The following is a 23,171-nucleotide window of genomic DNA, read 5'->3' on the forward strand; positions in this document are numbered from 1 at the left end:
TCTTTCATAGCAGCAGAACAAGGGACGTGTCATTTAGCCTCCCTGACTCTCCAGCACACAGGCAGCTTCATAGCAATCATCTGCCTTACAGACTACAGAGTACAGCTGGGGAACTGTACTGGCTTTACCCAAGCCAGTCAAGCTATGGGCAAGAAGCAAGTCAGACTAGCCTCTGCAGAGCCCAAGCTGCTGGACAGCCCAAAGGATGGCTTCTTTTCATCCAACAAAGCAGCTCTGCCTGTCACTGCAGTCAGCAGGACAGCATCCTGAACAGCTATAGAATCATAGAATGGACTGGGTCGGGAAGGATGTTTAATGGTCATCTAGTTCAACCCCACTCCAGTAAGCAGGGGCATCCCCAGCTAGATCAGATTGCTCAGAGCCCCATTAAGCCTAACCTTAAATGTCTCCAGGGATGGGGCCTCCACCACCTCCCTGGGCAACCTGTTCTACCACCCTCATGGTAAAGAGCTTCTTCTTAATGTCCAATCTAAGTCTATCCTGCTCTAGTTTAAAACCATTGCCCCTTGTCCTATTGCTAAATATCCTTGTAAACAGTCTCTCCCCAGCTTTTTTGTAGGCCCTTTTCAAGTACTGGAAGGCTGCCATAAGGTCTCCCTGGAGCCTTCTGTTATCCAGGCTGAATAACCTGAGCTCCCTAAGGCTGTCTTTGCAGCGGAGGTGAAACTTGGACAGGCAAGGTTCTTGAGTGACCCAAACAGGAGTCAGAACAGTTTGGGAAGAAAGATGTCTGTTAGTGAGGTAGCAGCACTGCATTGGAAGGAAGCTGGGATTAAGCAACAGCTTGCTGTGGTGTTCAGAGAGATGACCTACCTATCAGCTAAGGTACTGTGATAAGTGGCAAAGAATTTCTCCTTGTGGCATGATGCCATCTCGGAGGTACTGCAGAAGACCATACTTCTGGTCTAGATGGGCTTATCTCAAGCCATTCATTTCCTGTTGAACGTGCCCCTGTGGCCAAGAGGGCAAATGACATCCTGGGGTGCATTAACAAGAGTGTGGCCAGCAGGTCAAGGAAGGTTCTTCTCCCACTCTGCTCTGCCCTAGTGAGGCCACATTTTGAGTGTTGAGTCCAGTTCTGGGCTCCCCGGTTCAAGACAGATAGGGAACTATTGGGGGAGTCCAGTGGAGGCTTTGAAGATGCTGAGGGGACTAGAGCAGCTCTGTGAGGGGGAAAGGCCGAGAGACCTGGGGCTGTTTAGCCTGGAGAAGTCTGAGAGGAGATCTTATTAATGTTTATAAAGATCTGAAGGGTGGCTGTCAGGAAGGGGCCAGTCCCTGTTCAGTGGTGTCCTGTGACAGGACAAGGGGCAATGGATACAAACTGGAACACTGGAAGTTCCACCTCACCATGAGGAAAAGCCTCTTTACTGTGAGGGTACCAGAGCACTGGAACAGGCTGCCCACAGAGGTTGTGGAGTCTCCTTCTCTGGAGGCTTTCAAAACCAGTCTGGATGTCTTCCTTTTTGATCCTGCTTTGGCAAGGGGCCAGACTCAATCTCTAGAGGCTCCTTCCAACCCCTACCATTCTGTGATCCTGTAACTGTAGGCATTTTTTGGTGCACCCTTCCCATTTCCTATGTCTAAGTTTCTGTGTAGCAATATTTTTATCCCTTTTACTTCTGGGAAAGTACAAGTTCTTTGCAGTGGTTCATACTACCATAAAGCCTATTGCAAAATGGCCATGGCAATTCTTGAACCACATCTTTTATACAAGGAGGAGGAAAGAAAATAAATTAGTTCAGGAATCAGGCAGGTAACAACCTGGAAAAATGATTCAGCAACAGCAAGTCCTGGCAGAAGTCTGAGGTCAGTTCCACCACCAAGGGTTATGCAGTGGGTTCCTCCATCTCCCTTCAGCAGAAACTCTTTAATCTCAAATACTTCAAGCAGCCCCTTAACTTCAAGCATCAAGTCAACAGAATTAAAGGATAGGACTATATTGGAAAACTTCATCCAAGGACTGTGGAATGTCTGGCAATGGAACAAGCTGTACTGCAATCACACTATTTATGGGTGGCTGCTTGTAAGTGTTCAAAACATTGCAGTGCTGCAGAGTAAAAATAATGCTGATGGCTTAGTGTATAATTAAAGCTTTAGTAAATCACTTCACCTTCCTGCAGCCCCCCTCTCCCCCCCAAGTAATTTAAGATTTTTCTGGGTATTTTTAGACTTGAAGTCTGTTGCAGTCTGAAAGTTTGGAAGTCTGAAAGTTTGTTGCAGTCAAGTTCTGGAGTTTGTGTTAAAAAACCTCTGCATTTTCAGAAGAGTTAACTTTTTTCCTAAAGCATTAAATAGAAGCAGCAGCTCATTTTTGATGCAAAGGCAGTACTGTCTTACTTACACATAGGCCATCTTCTGTAGATGCCACATAAACACTGCCAAGTCTGTTCTGACAACACAAACCTGCTAATGACAGAGATGCAGAGCTCAGTGCTGGGTGGTGATGCACTGAGGCACTGCCATCAGTTGAGGAGTCATGGCCACACATATACTAGAGTGCTCACCACAGGCTACAAGGATGAAGAAGGGACTGAAACTTCTGTCTTACGAGGAAAGGCTGAGAGACCTGGGGCTGTTTAGCCTGGAGAAGAGAAAACTGAGGAAATCCTGTGGATGTTTACAAATATCCCAAGTGTGGATGTCCAGAAGAAGGGGACAATCTTTTCTCCATGGTGTCCTGTGGTAGGACAAGGGGCAATGGATACAATCTGGAACCCAGGAATTTTCACTTCAACATGAAGAAAAAAAGTCTTTCCTGTGAGGATGCTGTGGAGCAGGCTGTCTAGAGAGGTTGTGGAGTCCTCTTCTCTGGAGACTTTCAGAACCTGCCTGGATGCATTCCTATGTGACCTGCCCAGGTGATCCTGCTTTGGCAGGGGGGTTGGACTTCATACCCAGAGTTTCCTTCTAACCCCTGCCATTCTAGGAGTGCAAGACCTTCTCCACCAGAGAGGCTTCAGTGCCTTCCCTGGGAGTGTGGCAGGGAGGGACATGGTGACACCACAGCAGATGTGGCTTTGCTTGTTACCATTCCATGACACAATGCTGTGAGACATGCTAGACATTTTTCAGGTATGTAGAGAAACCAGAAAGCTAATCCTATGTACAGCCTGCCTTCTGCAGACTCAACAAATCCTGTGGACACAAGACTTGCAAGCACCACCTCTCACTTGTCAGTAACTGTATATTTTTGTCCATTGCAAGGCCAAAATGACCAGAGCCAGAATTCACCTTGAACATCCTTCTGATATGGAAGGGGAAAATAAAAACAATGTGCTGGCAGAAGCTAAACAAAGCATTTTTAATAGCAGGCCACAAAGGGAAATTCATGAGCTACTCTCCATGGCAACATCTAGATTCTGTCACGTTTGCTGCCTCCACTCTCTCCTCCTTCCCTTTCTCTTCCTCCTTCTCCAATCCTTCAGCTCCCACTGCTCTTGCCCGGGTCCTGCCCACACTACTGTCTACAACCTCTTTTCGGGTAGCTGTTGAGTGAGGCTGATACTGGCCTCTTCTCCCAAGTAACTAATGAGAGGACAAGAGAAAATGGCCTCAAGCTGTATCAGGGGAGGTTTAGTTTGGGTATTAGGAAGAATTTCCTCCCAAAAAGGGTTCTCAGGCATTGGAACAGGCTGCCCAGGGAGGTGGTGGAGTCACCATCCCTGGAGATATTTAAAAGACACATAGACATGGTGCTTAGGGACATGTTTTCATGGTGCTGTTCTAGCAGTAGTGGTGGGAGTGTGAGCAATAGGTGAGCAGCTGCACTTGGTAACCTCAAAGGTCTCTTCCAACCAAACAGTGCTATGATTCAGCAGATGCCAACAGAGCCCTTTCTTGGGAAAGTTTCAGTAGTTCTCTTTTCCTCGTTGTAATCCCAAGGACTACAGCTTAGCATCACAAGCAAGAGGCCTCCACAACTGAACCAACTCCTTACAGTTCAAACTAGAGCATAAACCCAAAGCTACCACATTCACTGTAATACAAAGGAAAGAAGTGCAACCCTCCTTCCTCTGCTCACCCAAAAGCAAGAGCCTGTACATCTCATGGATTTTCAGCACGTCGCTGACACCTGCCTTCTAGATCTGCCAGCACTGTTTAATGACAGCTAATCATCATTTTACTTAACACATCCAAAGGTACATCAGACATGTCCCTACACACAGCACTCCCCTGACACAATACAGCTTCTACAGGTACATCTCATCCACAAAAAACACACACTCATTAACTGCATCTCCCACCACTGATTCAGCAGCCTTTGCTGTTCCTACAGACACCTCCAATCTCATTTCCCTCTCCTTCCCAGCTTTGCTTGTGCTTACCTGCAGCTGTGCTTCAGTATCATGGCTGTGATGCTCTTAGGTGGATGGCTGGACTCAATGTTCTCAGAGGTCTTTTCCAACCAAAACAATTGGATGACTCTGGTGATGTGGTCCCATTTTTGTCTGTGGTAGCAGAAAAGGAGGCAGCATCCCACTGCCTTATTTACTCCCAGTCTTATAGGGTAACATCTTAGATAACCTCCAGCTTTGTGGGAGAAGGAAGAGGCATCTCCAGTTCCTCCCTGGCTCCAGGCTTTTGTAGAGGAGACCATGACCAGCAGCTGCTCCACATACTGCCCCTGACTGCAGTAATTTGGGTGTCAGCTGTTCCTCCACCTGTAACAGGGCAGCTCATCAGCTTACAGAACAGATGCTTTCTGTTGGGACATTTCAGGTATCTGCTAGTCAGGGGGAAGCCCACTAACAAGTTGTGCTCAAATTACTTACACTGTGGCAATCAGCGTGTTGTCTTGCCCTGGTTTGCACTGTAGCTCCAAACAGGATCCCACTTCTGATGTTTCTGGGAAGGTGCCATGAGAAGATTGCTCACAGCCAGGTCCTCCACATGGAATGTGCCAAGTTCTGTGTTTGCAAAAACAGGAGAGAAAAAGTCCTTTCATGCAGCTTAAGGTGAATACCACAGTCCCTGCTGCATTCAATTGGACACAGGCAAGACTATGGACTTGACCTCATGTCTTCCTCCACTCCAGATGAGTGACCCAAACAGTAATAAGCAAAGAGACCCCTCTCCAGGGTGTGAATTTTTCCTATAAGAGATGAAAAACCATTCCTCTCCCTTACTATTGCAGTGTACTCTCTGAGGCCAAGAACCAGCAGGTGATGCTCTTGGGAAGCCCATGGCTGCCAGGGTATCAGCATACACTGGAGACTTGATCTTGCATGGCAGTGGACCAGAGAGGAGAGAAAGGGGGAAAAAAATCCCTCATTTCTCTCTCCTGCAGTTGTGTTCTCCCCTTTGTGTGCAGTGGGTTAAAGTATTGAAACCAAAAAGCCTTCCATTAGATTACTGGTGTAATCTAAAAATACTCCAGTTCTGCTGACAGCAAAAGCAAACACAGGCTCCCAGGGGCTTTCTTCCCTTGCTGAAAACAGTGCTTGGTGCTCCAGCTGGCTGACACTGCCCAAAGTGAGATGACATGAGTTGAAAGAGCAAACTTCCCATCCTTTCCCAGCCTTGCTGTGCATGGCACCTCCACCCTCTGTCCCCTAGCTGTTCCAGAAGGGCTAACCTCAGCTCCCAGGCCTCCCTCCCTAGTGTCTGGTACCAGCTGGTGCCAGGTGGGCTGTATGGCTCAGCCGGGTGATTGCAGCGGACCCTAATGGCCCATGAGGCTAAAAGAACAAACTTGTTAAGTGGTGTAGGACATTCACCACCCTCCTCCTGTCCCCAGAGAGGCTGTATTAATTCACTGTTTCTAATAATCCCAGATTTTGCCGTGGTTTGGGTATATATAAGGCAACAAAGCTGGTGAAGGGTCTGAAGAACAAAGCTTATGAGGAGCCACTGAGAGAGCTTAGGTTGTTTAATCTGGAGAACAGGAAGCTGAGGGGAGACCTCCTCACTCTCTACAGCTACCTGCAAGGAGGTTGTAGAGAGGTGGGGGTCAGTCTGTTCAATCAAGGAGCAAGTGACAGGACAAGAGGGAATGACCTCAGCTTGCACCAAAGGAGGTTTAGGTTGGAGATCAGGAAAAATTTCTTCACTGCAAGAGTGGTCAGGTATTGGAACAGGCTGCCCAGGGAGGTGGTGGAGTGACCATCCCTGGAAGTGTTCAAGAAACCTGTGGCCATGCCACTTTGGGACGTGGTTTAACAGCCATGGTGGTCTTAGGTTGATGGTTGGACTCAATGGTCTTAGAGGTCTTTTCCAATCTAGGCAATTCTGTGATTGTGTGATTTTCCTTTGGGAAGCTAAAGGAAAAGCTTGATATGACAACCTGCTGTTACACTGGCATAGCTGCAGGGGATTTTAGTTTGTGTCTGCTTGTGAAGTTAGCAGTTTTTGTTTGCTAGTTACACTCACAGCCTGAAACCTTTCTGAGCAGCTGATTTATTTGGCTAACATCATCCCAGCTCAGTCTGTGTGCCAAGTTTATGATTGCTTGGCTATGGAGGCATTCAAGTGTCTAAACACTTGGTCAGGAAGGAGAATGGTTTGGTGTCCCAGCTCTGGTGCCAGCCAGGTGATAGCAGCAGATAGCACTCACTTGCCTTCCTCCTCCTCCTCCTTTCTACCTCTCTGCTTCCAGATGCAAACACTTCCATATTTGGCAATGTGTAACTGCAGTGGCTTCTCAAGGGGAAAACATCTGCTTTGGCAAGTACAGTTAAGACTTTTTTCTGCTTCACATTTTGAAGCATATGTGGACTAGAGGAAAAATACTTCCACCTGAAATTGTGCCAGGAGAAGTTTAGGTTGGACACTAGGAAAAAAAAGTCTTTCCTGCAAGAGTGGTCAGGCACTGGAACAGGCTGCCCAGGGAGGTGGTGGAGTCACCGTCCCTGGAGCTGTTCAGCAAGTGTGTGGCCATGGCACTTCAGGATGTGGTTTAATGGCCATGGTGGGGTTAGGTTGATGGTTGGACTTGATGATCTTAGAGGTCTTTTCCTGCTGAAACAGTTCTGTGATTGTGTGACCTTATGCCTGCTGGCATGTCTCAAATCTTGCATTTAAAAGTGCCAACGGCCTCCCCAAATTAGCTAATCATAACTAATGAAGAAAATGCACTGGCAATGGAAAATTAATTTGCTCCTCTGTGTACAAAAGTAGCCTGAAGAGAGAATCAGAAGGGAAGGGTCCTGAGATTTTTCATCCTAGTTTCTGCATCAATTCCTTGAGAAAAGGACAGATCTGCTTTGGTTGCTTTGTTCCTTTCTGAATGGCACTAGACATTAGCTTAGTCACTGTGGTGTCCAGGGCATTATTTAGCTAACTCAGCACATCACTCTGATGATGTGAAAAAAAATCTTAAAAGCTCAGCTGGAAGGAGATGAAATTGTAGCTAAAGAATTGGTGCTCATTTACACCATTTTTTTGCCACACATCTTAGAAGAGTTAAAGGTGAGGCAAGAGTGGAGTATTTTCATTTGAAGATGAATCACAGAGTGCCTGGTTGGAAGGAACCCCAAGGATCATCTGGTCCAACCTTTCTAGACAGTAGTGTAGTTGAAATGAGATGGCCCCAGCACCCTGTCAAGATGAGTCTTAAAACTGTCCAATGCAGGGGAAGAGAGAAGCACTTCCATTTGGCAAGATTTTGCATCCTGATGGGAAAAGCTAAACCCCCAGTCTCTGATCTTGCCTCAATCCACATTTAATCTCAGAGAGTGCTGTGGTGGAACTTTGCAGACAGCAGTTTCAGGAAGCAGAGAGGAATATTCCAGGCTTCCTTCTGCTTTGGAAACACTATAAAGGAATTATAGCATCATTAAGGTTGGAAAAGACCTCTAAGATCATTATATCCAACCATCAACCCTAAAACATGTCTGGAAGTGCCCTGTCTACATGGTTTTTGAACACCTTCAGGGAAGGTGACTCCACCACCTCCCTGGGCAGCCTGTTCCAGTGCTTGTCCACTCCTTCAGTAAGGAAATTTTTTTCTAATATCCAAACTGAACCTCCCCTGGCACAGCTTGAGGCCAGCAGGTGAAGCAGGGCAGAGATTTCATGTAATCCCACATGGATGACACAGAAGACATGGAAAGAAAGCCACAGAGCAAGAGACAGCCTTTCTGTAACAAGCAATGTGCCATCCTTTGGGATTAAAACAATTTTCCCTTTTCCTCTGTGCAAACTTTTTTGGTTTGGTGGATAAGGGGATGAAACCCTGCCTGTAAAAGCCAAGCAGTCAGAGGACAAAGTCATAGAATCATAGAATTGTTAGGGTTGGAAGGGACCTCAAGGATCATCTAGTTCCAACCCCCCTGCCATGGGTAGGGGTACCCCACACTAGATCAGGTTGCTCACAGGCACATCCAGCCTGAACTTAAAAACCTCCAGGAATGAGGCTTCCACCACCTCCCTGGGCAACCTCTTCCAGTCTCTCACCACCCTCATGGTGAAGAACTTCTTCCTAACATCCAATCTTAATCTACCCATTTCCTTTTTTTTTCCATTCCCCCATGTCCTATCACTACCTGACACCCTAGTCCAGGGGGGATATCTCACAGACAAGAATCACAGAATGCATCAGATTGGAAGGGACCCTCAAAGGTCATCTTTTCCAACTCCCCTGCAGTGAGCAGGGACATGTCCAACTAGATCAGGTTGCTCAGGGCTCCATTAACTTTGACCTTGAATGTCTCCAGGGATAGGGCCTCAACCACACCTCTGGGTAACCTGTCAAGAAGGTTGCTTGAAGGTTGAGAAGATGCTGCCTCTCTCCTTGCCAGCAATGCCCTGCCATAGGGCTGCCTCCTACCATTCCAGCATCACTCACCTGCTCCCCTCCACCATGCTGCACAGGGAAGGGTGGGTGGGAGTACAAAATCAGGTCCAGCCAGCAGTAGGAAGATGAGCTGGGTTTTAGGAGATAGTGGAATGTTAGGAAGATGCTGGAGCTGAAGGCTGCAAAGGATGGAGAGATTAAAAATAGGCTGTAGTCAGACTTCTCCAGCTTTTCAGCATCTTAACTGCCTGTGTGAGCCACTGAAAAGGCAGCAATGTAAAGAGATTCTCTTCCACCCCACTGACAGTGCAGGATGAAATGATATTTTGCTTCTAACCAGATCCTTCTGCTCTCTCTGGTGATGACTTCAGGAAGGATGTAAATTGAGTGCTTCCTCCCTGTCTTCAGTCAAACTGAGGGACTCCCTCCTTCCCCCAAGTTTCAGGCATTGAAGATGAGCTCCTTCATTCATATCTTACAGGGAGTTTGCAGGCTCCCATCCTTTGATAGGAAAGAGGGAATGTTTTTTGGAAAGCCCCTTGATAGTGTGCTGCAGGGTTTGTAACTCAAGATATGGAATTAATAGGACAGAGTGGGTGGAAAGTTGCTTGGCAGAAAAGGACCTGGGGGTGCTGGTTGACAGCTGGCTGAACACGAGCCAGCAGTGTGCTCAGGTGGCCAAGAAGGCTACCAGCATCCTGGCCTGGATCCAGAATAGTGTGGCCAGCAGAATAGGGAAGTGATTGTCTACCTGTACTCAGCATTAGTGGGGCCACACCTGTACTGGGTTCAGCTGCATTTCAATATCCCAGAGGAAGGTTGGGGAGGGGCTGTTTAGAAGAGCCTGTAGCAATAGGATGAGTGTCAATGGTTTGAAACTAGAGCAGGGTAGATTTAAGCAAGTTCTTCACAATGAGAGTGGTAAAATACTGGAACAGGTTGCCCAGAGATGTGGTTGAGACTCCATCCCTGGAGACATTCAAGGTCAAACTTGATGGGTCCCTGAGCAACCTGATCTAGTTGGACATGTTCCTGCTCACTGCAGGGGGGTTGGACAAGAAAACCTTTGAGGGTCCCTTCCAGCCTGATGCATTCTGTGATTCTGTGCCCAACCCCAAAGGCTGTTTTTCCTGTCCTGGTTTCCCAGTTATTATTATATTTCCCAGTGTTATTCAACAGCATACAGCAGCCTGCTCAAGTGAGACGTGGCTGTGCCTCCATTTATCCTCCTGGATAAAATGGAGCTTTTTCAGCACCGCAGTGGGAGCACAGAAAGTGGGCTGCTATGAGACAGCATGGATCTAAGGGCTGAACTTGGCCTAAAGCTGTGGCTGTTACTGGGTGCTTTGTTGCTGCTCTCTCCCTAGGAACATTTGTCTCAGCTTTCACGGTGCTGTGCGGAGCCCGGACTGACCTGCCCGACAGGCACATGTGTTGTGTCTTCTGGCTGAACATTGCTGCTGCCCTGATTCAGATCCTGACAGCGATTGTGATGGTTGGCTGGATTATGAGTATATTTTGGGGGATGGACATGGTCATTCTTGCAAGTAAGTACAGCATGCTCATCCCTCCACTTCTCCCCTCCATGGCCCCTCGTTGCCGGGTCCCAGCTAACACCACTGCAAGCCACTGGAGTGTGCTGTAGGGAAGAAGAGCCACAAGATGGGCTCTGCGAGTTCATGAGAGGAGTTGCTGGGAGGCACCTGGGATGGATTTATGACACTTTTGGAAGAGTCTACCAGTCCATCACGTGGGCCAGGGTCTTCCTTCCTCCTTTATAAAATGAAAAGTGGAGGAAGGGGTGAGGCTCCACAGCAGACAGTGGTCTGGAGCCCCTTCTGCCCTGGTCACATCAAGAAAGCCCTTTCTCTCTTGGAACAGCTGCATCCCTCTGGTTAGTGACACCTTCCTGTGAGACCAGTTGTGCTCCAGAGGAGAGCAGAGCCAGCTGTCACCACAAAAGCCCTGGGGACTCTCTTGAGCTCTCCCCTTCCCAGAGTATATTTACCCAAAGGCTTTTTTTCACTTTTCAGAGAAAGTTCTTGGACTGATCAGGGCTGTTGAGCTACTTCTAGAAGAATTTCCCACACAGTTTTTAAGGAACCTCCTAAACATTAGGCTAGAGGAAGAAGAGAAGCATCAGACCACCCAGTTGGTAAATCTTACCAGTCTGGAATACAGCCTCTGTAATTTTTTCTGTTAAAGACTCTTACTGATGTAAAAGTTGTAACCTAGCTGCATCATATCATACTGCAGTGAATGAAGTGGACCGCCTCACCTGCCCTCCAAAGCTAGAAGCAGCCCACAACTCGGGGTGCTGGTTGCATCCCTAAGATCCCACTCGCTTTCCAAAGGCTCACAGAGGCCAGGAGGTATTGCCCCAAACCAAACAGAACCGAGATCCTTAAGGCTGGCAGGGCAGGCAGTTCACAAAGCACACGCTTCTCCCAGAGAAATGTCTTACCAGCAGCTTTTACTTCTTAGTCTGACGGGGCTTTACTTTGTCATCTCATGACATCTGTGGCTGCGTGGCAAAGGAGGAGAGAATCTTAGGAAACAAGTCTCCACTTTGTCATCTCATGATATCTGTGGCTGCAAGGCAGAGGAGGAGAGAAAAAAAGTCTCAGAAAATTGCCAGGAACCTGCCTAAAGATGAAGTGTTTTAAAAGGGCAGGAAATCAGTGCACACCTTCAGCTGCCAAACCCATGGGCTAAACCCTCCCACCAAACCCTCTGCTTCAATTTACAGGCTGAATTCAGGGCAGTCCCCAGACAGAGATGCAGCAGACGCTGGGTATTAGAAACCCGAACATGAGTGAGGAAAAAGGCTTTCCTCAGGATGAAAGCAGCAGTACTTTTTTTTTTTCCCCCCTGCAAACCAAGTTTGCTCTCAGATGTACCTGCAGAGCTGTGGTAGCTCAAGCTATTTCTGGGCATAAGGTGTGAATCAGTGTGTATGTGCCACGTCTTGAAGCACCTGCCCAATTTGTGTGTGATCTCATAATTTACATGTTCATAATCACCCTCTCTTCGGCTTAGGGGTGGTCAGTGGAGTTCAATTCAGCTGGCAGCTGGTCACAAGTGGTGTTCCTCAGGGCTCAGCATTGGGGCCACTTCTGTTTAACATCTTTATTGATGATCTTGATAAGGAGATAGAGAGCCAGCAGGTCAAGGGAGATGATTCTCCCCCTCTACTCTGCACTGGTGAGACCCCACCTGGCGTACTGTGTCCAGTTCTGGAGCCTCCACTACAGGAAGGCTCTGGAGGTGCTGGAGCATGTCCAGAGAAGAGCCACAAGGATGATCAGAGGCAGACAGACTGAAGGAGTTGTGGCTGTTCAGTCTGGAGGACAGAAGGCTCCAAGGAGACCTTATTGTGGCCTTCCAGTATCTTAAGGGGGCCTACAGGAAAGCTGGGGAGGGACTTTTGAGGGTGTCAGGGAGTGATAGGCCTGGGGGGAATGGAACAAAACTAGAAAAGGGTAGAGTCAGATTGGATTTTAGGAAGAAGTTCTTCTTCCCTATGAGGCTGCTGAGACACTGGAACAGGTTGCCCAGGGAGGTGGTGGAAGCCTCATCCCTGGAGGTTTTTAAGGCCAGGCTGAATGTGGCTCTGAGCAACCTGATGTAGTGTGAGGTGTCCCTGCTTGGTTGGGCTTGGTTGGACTTGATGATCCCAGGGGGTCTTTTCCAACCCAAATGATGACATGATTCTATGATATGCCTCTGCTGGACAATCCCTCTGTGCAGTTTGCTGGCTGGCAGGACCCAGTTCTGCAGTTGTGGGGAGAGGCAGGTAAGTATCTATGCAAATAAAGAGCTGAAACCTTGGCTTGCTTTTATCCATAGTCCTGTTCCTGTCTGTCCTCCAGGTGGAGAGGCTGGGGCTCAGGAGGGTCTTTCTGGGTTTCATAGACTCATTAAGGTGGGAAGGTTTCCCAGTTTGGTTGCTGGGGAAAACCATGTTGGAAGAATCACTCCAGAGCTGTTCCTGCACCAGGTTGGACTCCACCAGCTTGGGAATCAGAGGGTGGGCAAGCAACATGGGGTGGGGATTCTCAGACCAATAGGTCCCTGACCACAGCAACAGTATTTTATCCTGGCCTCTCTGGTGGCAGTAGAGAAGTCCATGTCTCTAATGTTAACCAACTAGGTATCATCTCACAAGTTGCAACCCTTGGCATTTCCTTGCCAGCTCATTAAATAGCTAAGGTTTCAGGTTAAATTAAATAGCTAAGGTTTAAATTAAATAGCTAAGGTTTCAGTTTAAGTTAAATGGCTACAGTTTAAGTTTAATAGCTAAGGTTTAAGTTTAAATTAAATAGCTAAGTCTTAAGTTTAATAGCTAATAGCTAAGGTCTCCAACAGACTCCCACCAGGATATCTGCCTCCATGGCCTTTCCCCTGATTCTTATCCATTACCAACCTCATCATCACCATTGCTAACCTCAATACAATCAACACTTCCTGACACACAGGACCACACCACTGCCTCTTCTTCCTTGCCTATCCTCTCTGAGGTGTTTGTAGCCATTCATTGTGGCACTCCAGCCATGTGAGGCACCCCACCATGTTTCAGTGCTAGCCACTACAACATAATTTTCCTGATAAGCAGGAGGAACTAGAAGCCATTGTGCACTAATGCATGGAGCCCACGCTGTGTGCATTAGTATAGATGCCCTTCAGTTGGTCTCAGGGTCTTGCCACCGTTTTGTAGGGAGAAGTCCCAATTCCTGCCTCTCTGCTCAAAAATGCTCCTGTGGTTGCGAATTCATCAGTGCCCCTTTGCTGCCCCGTGGGTCTCCACTCCCTGCCTCCCCTGACACAGCAGGCTGACACACCTTGCTACCACACCATCCTTCAAATGTTGGTGTGCTGCCCTCAGGATTGCTTTCTAGCAAGCCCAGTTTTATGCCCTGCCCCTTTCAAATTTAGTGTAAAGCTCTATCCATGAGCCCTGCCAGCTCCTGTGCTAGGATCCTTTTCCTCCTTCAAGACAGGTGTATCCCATATGTTGCCAGCAGGCCTGGTGTCCTGTAAATGGCAAGATCTGGCTTCTCTCTCACTGGACGCTCCCAAGAGTGGGTAGACCTATGTCTGTCAGGAACAAGATGGAACATGGGAAGAGACTGATTGACCTCAGGGATTCCTGTAAGGTGCCCTTTAGTAGGATATATCCCAGAAGGATGATTAATTAAATGCAGTTTTACTGCCACACTTAATTACTTTTGGCAGCACAATGGCATGGGGCATTTTCTCTGCTAATTTAAATGAATTGCCATCTGGCTCCATTAAAAGCCACAGATACCTTCTTTAAGCAGCCATATGGCTTTAGCCAGCATCCCTCAATTTACCTGCTGTCTGAAGACAAAGGCAGAGTAAAAGGAAGCACTTAATGCCTTTTGCAGTAAAAATAATCTGGTCTCACCCCTTGCTGCTGCAAACATCCAGCTGTCCTCCAGCTGCTGGCTGGGCAGCACTGTTGTGCTGTGCTCTCCTCAACCCCCTGCTCACTACTGAGGGGATGAGGCATGGAGCTGAGGCAAACCAGAACTAATTAGCTAGCCAAGGCCAACCAGAAAAAGAGCCTCCTAAGGCATTCTGGGCAAGTTTCCCTCTGCTAATGGCACACCTTGTCCCCAGCCCACACAGCACACGTCTTCATTAGCTGCATGGTGCAGGATGAATGCAGAGGAATGGCCTTTCCAGGAACTCCCCAGCTGCTCAGAGTTCACTGTAAAAGGTTGTGTGCCATTTCTTTGCAGAATTAATCAATATAGCAATGTCACACTGAGGTGGCACAAGGGACAGAAGCCAGGGACTGTTTGTCCAGGCATTGTTCTGCCTCTAATGAATGCAGCCAAGAAGCCAAGCCTTGTTTCTGGAGGAAGCTTCTGCTCAGCTGCTGGCCTCTGAATTAGCAACTTGGGTGGCTGTGCCTGTGAACAAGCAGTGGAGCCATCACTTGTGGTTTCACAGGGTGGGGACTCCTGATGCAGTCCCTGCTTCTGCAGTGGGCAGCTGACTCTCTGGGGTTGATAACCAGACAGTAATAAGAAATTGCCTGTAATCACACTGTCCACTTGTCACTCCTTTGCTGATTACAGTGCTCAGACCGTGACCGTGCCAAAGGCAGCAGCAGATGACTGCAAGGTTACTGTATGCTTGGGCACTGACAGACTTTGGAAAGCCTCTCTTCTCTGCAGGGTCCCTTCTAGGACAGGTAGTGCAGCTTGCCCTGAGAAGGGAAGAGAGCAGAATCATAGAATAGTTGTGGTTGGAAAAGACCTCTAAGATCATCAAGTCCAACCATCAACCTAACACCACCATGGCCATTAAAACATGTCCCAAAGTGCCACGGCCACACCTCCAGGGATGATGACTCCACCACCTCCCTGGGCAGCCTGTTCCACAGCCTGCCCACTCTTGCAGTGAAGAAATTTTTCCTAATATCCAATCTAAACCTCCCCTGGCACAGTTTCAGGCTATTTCCTCTCATCCTATCACTTGATACCAGGGAGAAGAGACCAGAAAGCACTTGAGTGACTTGGAAGAAACTACCCTAAACCAGCTGGTAACCTTCCATGAGATGAAGAAACTTTTGAGGACAAATTGCCCACCTAGACCTGTGATGGCTTTTAAAAAATCTAAAGACAGCTGTCCCCCCAACTATGCATTTTGCAGTTTCCTAGCAAATGCTGCAGCAGGGTAAGTTCTTAAAATACTGTAGAAATGTTAAGTATACCCAGGGTTTGCAGCAGGCTGAGGCACACCACAGTTGTGAGTGACCTGTGAGCACAAGCTCACAGAAAACTGAAAAAAAAAAAGCTGTCAGGTGTAGTTCTCCCTGCAATAAGTTAAAGTGCAGGTAGATCATCATCATCATGGTGATGATGATTGATGATGATGATGATCTACCTGCACTTTAACTGTACTGTAATGAAAGATCTAACCAAAGATCATTGAGTCCAACCACTCTCTAACTTTACCAATTCTGCTGCTAAAACCTTGTCCCTCAGCACCACATCTCTTCAGCCTTTTAAAACACCTCCAGGGATGGAGATTCAACCACCTCCAGGGGAAGCCTGTTCCAGTGTTTAATAACTGAGGCCAGTGAGCTGGAAAGCAGATGAGGATTCCCCTAAGAGCCCCAAAGGAAACAACCCAGTTGAAGTAGAAGGATGTTGGAGAATGTTTAGGCCTGGTATGAATGTCTGGTGGTGAAGTAGCTGTGCTCTGTTTACTCTGCAGACCCAACTTACTTGTTCTTTTCTGGTTCTTTGTGTGTTTTGGATATATCATCTACAGTTACATTTCTCCCTCTCTCTTTCTTTCATGTTCCTTTGCCTCCTTTTGTTCACCATCAAAGTTTCACAAGGTAAGTTTGTTTCTGTTTGTCTTCCTCCTCCTCCTCATGTCCCATGGCAGCTCCTCACAGACAGCAGTGAGTGCTTGGCTGGGACAACCAAATTTGGGACTCACTTTGGCTGGTGCTGCCAACTCCCAGCCCAAGTCCACCATGTGCCTGTACCTTTGTGTGTCTGCCTGTCTGTGTGTCTGTTCTGTGGCTGCACAGCCCTGGGAACATGTTCTCTGCCCTGTGTTGAAATGCCCTTTGGACTACCCCAAGGACGCCCTCAGAGCAGGGCAGGGGCCTGGTTTCAACCTGAAGACCACTGGGAGGCCACCTTCTGCTATGACCCCAGTCCTGGTGGGAGCAGTTGTGCAGACTGGTTTCTTTTTGCCTCAGTTCTATATGCAGTTTCAAGCAAGCTTGAGGAAATCAATGATTTTGTGTGCAAATACTCAGACCTCCTTAATCTTGATCCCAGAGCTGTCTGCTCTGCAGAACTGCATTTTAGTTGTGTTGCAGGCACACTGATGTAAAGCTGCTTCCTATAGAAAAGCTGTTCTTGTGCCAGAGATGCAGGAACTGTTTTCATGGAGAAAATATTTCATAAAGTTAGTTATTAAAGTCCTTAGCATAAAGCAGGTCAGCTTTTGGCTTATCTTCATAGAATCACAGAATGGTTTGGGTGAAAAGGGATATGAAAAATCATCTAGTTCCAACCCCCTGCCATGAGCAGGGACACCTTTCACTAGATCAGGTTGCTCAGGGCCCCTGGCCTTGAACACCTCCAGGGAGGGGACATGCACTTCACTGACAACCCGTTCCAGTGTCTCACCACCCTCAGTGTGAAGAAGTTCTTCCTAATCTCCAGTTTAAATCTCCCCTCCTCAAGCTTCAGTCCCTTCCCCCTCATCCTATCACTACAAGCCCTTGTCGAAAGTCCCTCCTCAGCTTTCTTGTTGGCCCCATTCAGCAGAAGCCTGCTATAGTCTCCCCAGAGCCTTCTGTTCTCCAGACTGAACACCCCCATCTCTCACAGCCTGTCTCCATGGAGGAGGTGCTTCAGCCCTCTATCATTGTTGTGGTCTCCTTTGGCCCCACTCCACCAGGGGGGCACCCAGCTCAAACTGCAACACTTCTTATGTTGGGAGCCTCAGAAGTGGACACAGTACTCCAGGTGGGGTCTCATGAGAGCAGAGTACAGAGGGAGAATCTACCTCCCTCATCCTGGTGGTCGCACTGCTTTTGATGCAGCCCAGCACCCAGTTGCCTTCTGGGCTGCCAGTGCACACTGCCAGCTCACATTGGGTTTTTCATCATCTGACAGCCCCAAGTCTATCTCCTCCAGAGTGCTCTGAAACCACTCCTCACCCAGCCTTTATTTGTGCTTGAGATTGCCCTGAGCCAGATGCAGGACCTTGCACTTGGCCTTGTTGAACTTCATGAAGAGTTAATCATTCTTCTGAGATGTGAAATTTCAGACTCATTTGACATTCAAAATAGAGAAGTGAGAGGCTACTTGCATTAATTAAAGAAAAAACAAATACACAAACAAAAAACTCTCCAAACCTCCAGATGTTTGAGTGTTATAGTTGAAAGCTCTTCACTACTGAAGACAGTGCAGGTAAGGACAGTTTTGCTCCTGCTTTAAAAAGGAGATCTTTGGCACTGATACTGTCATCAGGACAATCCCAGCTTCCTTGCAAAAGAAAGCAGGGAAAGCTTCTGGTACAGTTATTCCAACAACCTAGGAAAGTGTGTTTTAAAATCCAGTATTTTTCTCATTATCCTCTATCAGCACAAGAGCTACAATTGTTCTTCTCCTTCCTTGCCCTAGACCCCTTGGGGAAAAGGAGCCTTACCCCATGGGATCTGTAGACTTCCCATAACCACTACATACAAGATGGCAAATGAAGTAGGACCCTAGTCCCCTGAGGAACTGTGATGCTCAAAGTTGTTTTGGCCTTGCAGTGCTCATGTGGCTCCAATGCAACAGGGCCCTGGTGTCAGTTGGGGCCAAGCATGAGCCAACAGAGAGTCCCCCCCAGGGGCTTTGCTGCTTTGGTTAGGGCCCCATGGCCAGGAAAAGAAGAGAAGGAGTGGAGGAGGAGGGATCCTTCAGTTTCCCAGTGCAATTGGTTTTGCTGCTGGAAAGCTCCATCTTCTCCAGGCTACTGTGCCCCAACAAAACCATCTGAATTCTTCTGGTCTGGGGTAAAGCAAGTGCATAACAAGGCAGAGAGAGGCCTTTATGACCTCTTCAAGCAGACATGGCCTGTGTCCACACTGGGGCTGGTGGCAGACAGGCACTGAAGTGCCAGGCAGCCACATCACCGTGCCCAGGAAGCTGGCTGCACCCCAGGGTTGCACTGGGCTTGTGTTGACTAAAAGCAAGACAGAGTGGCATGCTGGGCTGAGCCTGCCCCAGCACAGCCTGGCTGCAAAAAGAGGGCAATGTGGCAGTCCTCACACTTCCCACGTGGTTTGGCACTCCTGGTAAATGAGGCTCATGGCTTGCTTGAGCCTCGCTTAGGGATCCTCATTAAGAATTAACACTAATCATGTTCCCTTCCCCTCCCTCCTCACAGGCTACAAGGAACAGGGGATCCCACAGCAGCTGTAGTGGCTGGGACAAGTGTGGTCAGAGACACACGGCGAGAGATTTCCTTTGGCAGCTGTGGGCCACGGACCTTTTCATTACCCTTTGTCTTTCTTCTCCCTTTTGTTTTGTGTCCTTCTGTTTGAACCTGGTTCCCCTGCTGGTCCAGCGGAGCGGAGGTGCAGAGCCGCCGACGGAGACTTGCACTGATCCCCCTGAGCAGCCGAGATGGGGCAAGCACAGCGTGGCTTAGGACTGGCCCTGGTCAGCATGTGGTGGGCAGCCAGGAGAAGGAGACATCCCTGGCAAAGGTGGCACCTGGGAAGGCAGCTGAGCCAGGAGAGCAGATTCTGCTTTCTCTCTCCTCCCAGGGGGGAGTAGCTGAAGACATTTTGCTTCCTTTTTACACTCACTGTCAAAGGAAACCAGCTATGAAGGTCAAATGCCAAGGAGCTATCAATAGATATGTGTACAGTATGTAAAAGCAAACCAGTGGTTCTTCTTCCCCACACCTCCAGAGTCCATCCTTGATGGCTTTGCAGTAGTGGAGGGCTCAGCCCAGCCACCTCCAGGGTCCATCCTTAATGGCTTTGCAGTAGTGGAGGGCTCAGCCCAGCCACCTCCAGGGTCCATCCTTGATGGCTTTGCAGTAGTGGAGGGCTCAGCCCAGCCACCTCCAGGGTCCATCCTTAATGGCTTTGCAGTAGTGGAGGGCTCAGCCCAGCCACCTCCAGGGTCCATCCTTAATGGCTTTGCAGTAGTGGAGGGCTCAGCCCAGCCACCTCCAGGGTCCATCCTTGATGGCTTTGCAGTAGTGGAGGGCTCAGCCCAGCCTGCTCTGCTGTTTGTGTTCATGATGCTCAGTGAAGCTCTGTCCTTGCAGATGTCTTTAGAAACGTGCTTGCTGTGAATGGTATTGTACTGCTGATCCGATTTGAGATGTCCCCTGAATCCATCTGCTGGCACCATGTGAAGACCACACCTCCCCCTGGACCCTGGGGAGACTTTACCTAGCGAAGGACCAGTGTCCTGCAGCACCTTGCCTCTAGGGTGGTGCTGCCAAAAGCTTTGAGAGTAAAACAATGCTGGGAGAGCCTCCCCTATACCCAACCCTAAAAGGAGACTTTTTCTTCCCCCCCTCCCCCATAAGGACTTCCCAGCAGTGTGTCCATGCTTTGGGAACGGATCCCTTACAGCACAGCATGGCTGAAACAGCATCCTTGCTCCACTTCCCCAGGGTAAGTGCCTAAAGCTTGAGGATTGCGACCTGATGCTAACCAGATGTTTGATAGCAGTCAGGATTGGAAGGCCCATGGCCAAATGGGGTAGGGCTTTGTTTTTCTGGCTGAATTGGGCATCCAAGCAGTGTGACCCCTCGGATCCTGGCTGCTGTGACAGCTGGGTGAGATCAGTTCCACCATGAAGGACCTGGTGGCATCACATTTCCAGGTGGTGGGAGGAGCCCTGCCAAAAGAGAGCAAAACAGCTGCTGCTCTCACCCCAGGAGGATCCTTCCAGCAAAAAGGGCTTCACACAAACCTACTGCCAAAAGTGGGAGGCACTGGAGTGTGACAGAGCTGAAGCCTGCTTCCAGCTCATCGCTCCTGTGGAGAGGCAAGGGGACAGCAGTAAACCCTGCTGCTCTACAAGCTCCCAGCCTCTCCTAGCACAGTGGTTCACCTGTAAGGCAGCTTTTCACCTGTCACACAGAGCAGATCCTGTCAGTTCCAATACCTCTTGCTGCAAAGAAAGCTGAAGTGTCAAACAGCAGTGAGTGACCTTGAGCATACCTATCTCATTGCCTGGTCATTTACAGGTAGAAAGTGCAGACCACCTGCCTGTTCTCCATGTGCTTTGTGTTTAACCCTCAGAGGCACTGGAGGAGGATGCTGAGGAGGACAGCCACTTGTCAAGGATGGAGAGCAGCCCTGCACTGGGCAGGGCAACTGTCTGTGATCCCCCCAGGGAGCAGATGGGGTATGAAGCTCCTTTAGTGTTTACACCACCAAGAATCAGAGTTATTTTGGTTGGAAAAGATCTCTAAGGCCCTTAAGTCCAACTGTCAACCTAACACCACCATGGCCATTAAACCACATCCCACAGTGCCATGTCCACACATTTCTTGAACACCTCCAGGGATGGTGACTCCACCACTTCCCTGGGCAGCCTGTTCCAATGCCTGACCACTCCTGCAGAAAAGAAGTTTTTCCTAATCTCCAGCTGTGAACTAGAAAAAGCTTTGGGCTACCTAAACAGAAGAAAAGGGCAGAGAGCTAGGAAACTTGAGAGCACCAGTCTCCACCGCAAGCTGGGAGGCTGCTGGCCCAAGCACTTCCCCCATTCTCAGCAGCCTTCATCCATAGAGCATATGGAACCCATACACTAAGGATGGACCTTTGTAACACTCATATTTTACCAAGCCAGACTTTGGCCAGAGCAGACCTTCCCTCTGTGCATGTAAATATACTGCCTGGAGTTTGAGTGTGATGTGCCAGAGCCAAAGTGCTCAGCTAAACACCTGCAAAACTGCAGAGCCCATGTCCTGCAGTGTCTAGAGGAGTCATGTTTAACCTGGCTCTCTGGCACATGGTTAGCAAGAGGAGGTGAAACAAATCAACATGAAATGGAGTTGGAGAAGACCCTTCAGATTAAATTTAAACTGTATTTGACAGGTCCTGGCCAAATACCTGAAGATGACAGACATCACTATCCCTGCTGTACAGCTGAGGAACACAGGTTAAATGACCAGGCTCCAAAGAGAACCCATGGCAGAACCACAGGAATAACTCAGGCTGCATTTCTCTTGCCTCACAATGCTGTGGTGGCCAGCCAGACATGGGTATTTAGTAACTACCTTATATGCAAATCAAGGGATGAGCTCCTCCAGATTACCATTACACAGAATGGTAGGGATTGAAAGGGACCTCTGGAGATCAAATCCAACCTCCCTGCCAAGGCAGGTTCACCTAGAGAAGGTCACATAGGATCATATCCAGGTGGATTTTGAATGTGCCCAGAGATGGGAGACTCCACCACCTTTCTGGGCAGCCTGTTCCAGTGCTCCATCACCCTTAAAGAAATTCCTCATGTTTTGGCCACAGCAAACACCACAAGGATTACTGCTCATAATGTTCAACAATTTCAAGTGTATTAACTGTTTATACCAAAAAAGATCAATTAAGAGGGTGGCTTTTTAGTGACCTGTGCTGTAGTGGCTTGCAGGACTGTGTGGATGTTACAGAATTGAGCTTCAGCATTTACTGTTAGAGAAGCTCTGTGTCCTCATTTCCCACCTGGGAAAGTAAAGGGTAAATAACATTCTGACTAGCAGCAAACACAGAATGAGTAGCACAGCTGGAAAAGGCCCTCAAAAGCTGCTTCTGTGATCAGTGGGGACTCTTTTTAGAGGTTTGACTAATGATTAAGTCACCCAACCAAGTCACCAGCTCAGCTGCAGTGAGTACAGTCACAAAGAGCAAAGGTGGCCCCTCACATCTGCCAAAACAGAACAGCCAATTCATTCCACTGCAAACTCTAAATCCTGTTTGAGCAGTGAGCTGGTTGCACTGTGGCCTCTGCCAACATGACTGACAGGTTTCACTGCACCTGGCAGAGGTCTTGAACCAGGCAAAGCTTTTGGATGCAGAAGCTCTGGAAGAAAAGTAGCAAAGTGTGGCTGAAGAACAACTTGTTCTGATGCCTGTGAATATCATAGAATGGTTTGGGTTGGAAGGAACCTTAAAAGATACCTAGTTCCAACCCCCATCTTTTAAATACTTGGAAGGTGTCCATGGGCAGGGACACCTTCCACCAGATCAGGTTGCTCAAGGCCCTGTCCAGCCTGGCCTTGAACAGCTCCTGAGAGGGGACATCCACAGCCTCCCTGGGCAACCTGTTCCAGTGTCTCACCACCCTCAGTGTAAAGAATTTCTTCCTAATATCCAGTCTAAATCTCCCCTTTTCCAGCTTCAATCTATCCCCCCTCATCCTATCACTACAAGCCCTTGTCAAAAGTCCCTCCCCAGCTTTCTTGTACACCCACTTCAAGTACTGGAAGGCTCCCCAGAATCTTATCTTCTCCAGACTGAACAGCCCCAACTCTCACAGCCTGTCCTCATGGGGGAGGTGCTCCAGCCCTCTCTCATTGTTGTGGTCTCCTTTGGACCCACTCCAACAGTTCCATGTCCTTCTTATGTTGAGGGCTTCAGAACTGGACACAATACTCAGGTGGGGTCTCACAAGAGCAGAGTAGAGAGGGAGAGTCACCTCCCTTGTCCTGCTGGTCACACTGCTTTTGATGCAGCCCAGGATATGGTTTGATTTAAACACTCAGTGGACAGCCAGTGCAGAAAGTCTCAATCTGAGGAGGTTTAAAGAAGCTGACATTTCCACTGGGCACTAAACTACCAGAAGGCATCTCTGCTGTGGCATCAGATGTCAGACTGGTAGCAGATGCCCCATCC

The 23,171-nt window shown here is 48.5% G+C and overlaps 1 protein-coding gene across 3 annotated transcripts in view; it reads left to right on the forward strand.

The window, feature by feature from the left end:
- STUM (stum, mechanosensory transduction mediator homolog) overlaps positions 1 to 23,171 on the forward strand; it is a 52,637-nt gene that overhangs the window by 27,053 nt on the left and 2,413 nt on the right. The window contains exons 2-3 of one of the 3 annotated variants that reach the window (XM_054170611.1): positions 10,126 to 10,305; positions 18,878 to 19,841. In XM_054170611.1, the coding sequence (XP_054026586.1) occupies positions 10,126 to 10,305; positions 18,878 to 18,918 (221 nt within the window). In that variant the 3' untranslated portion in view covers positions 18,919 to 19,841. Of the gene's footprint in view, positions 1 to 10,125; positions 10,306 to 18,697; positions 19,842 to 23,171 lie in introns of those variants that run through there. The other 2 variants (XM_054170617.1, XM_054170604.1) reach the window with 2 other exon arrangements.

The sequence above is a fragment of the Dryobates pubescens genome, chromosome 2 (assembly GCF_014839835.1).
Source record: "Dryobates pubescens isolate bDryPub1 chromosome 2, bDryPub1.pri, whole genome shotgun sequence".
Lineage (NCBI taxonomy): Eukaryota > Metazoa > Chordata > Aves > Piciformes > Picidae > Dryobates > Dryobates pubescens.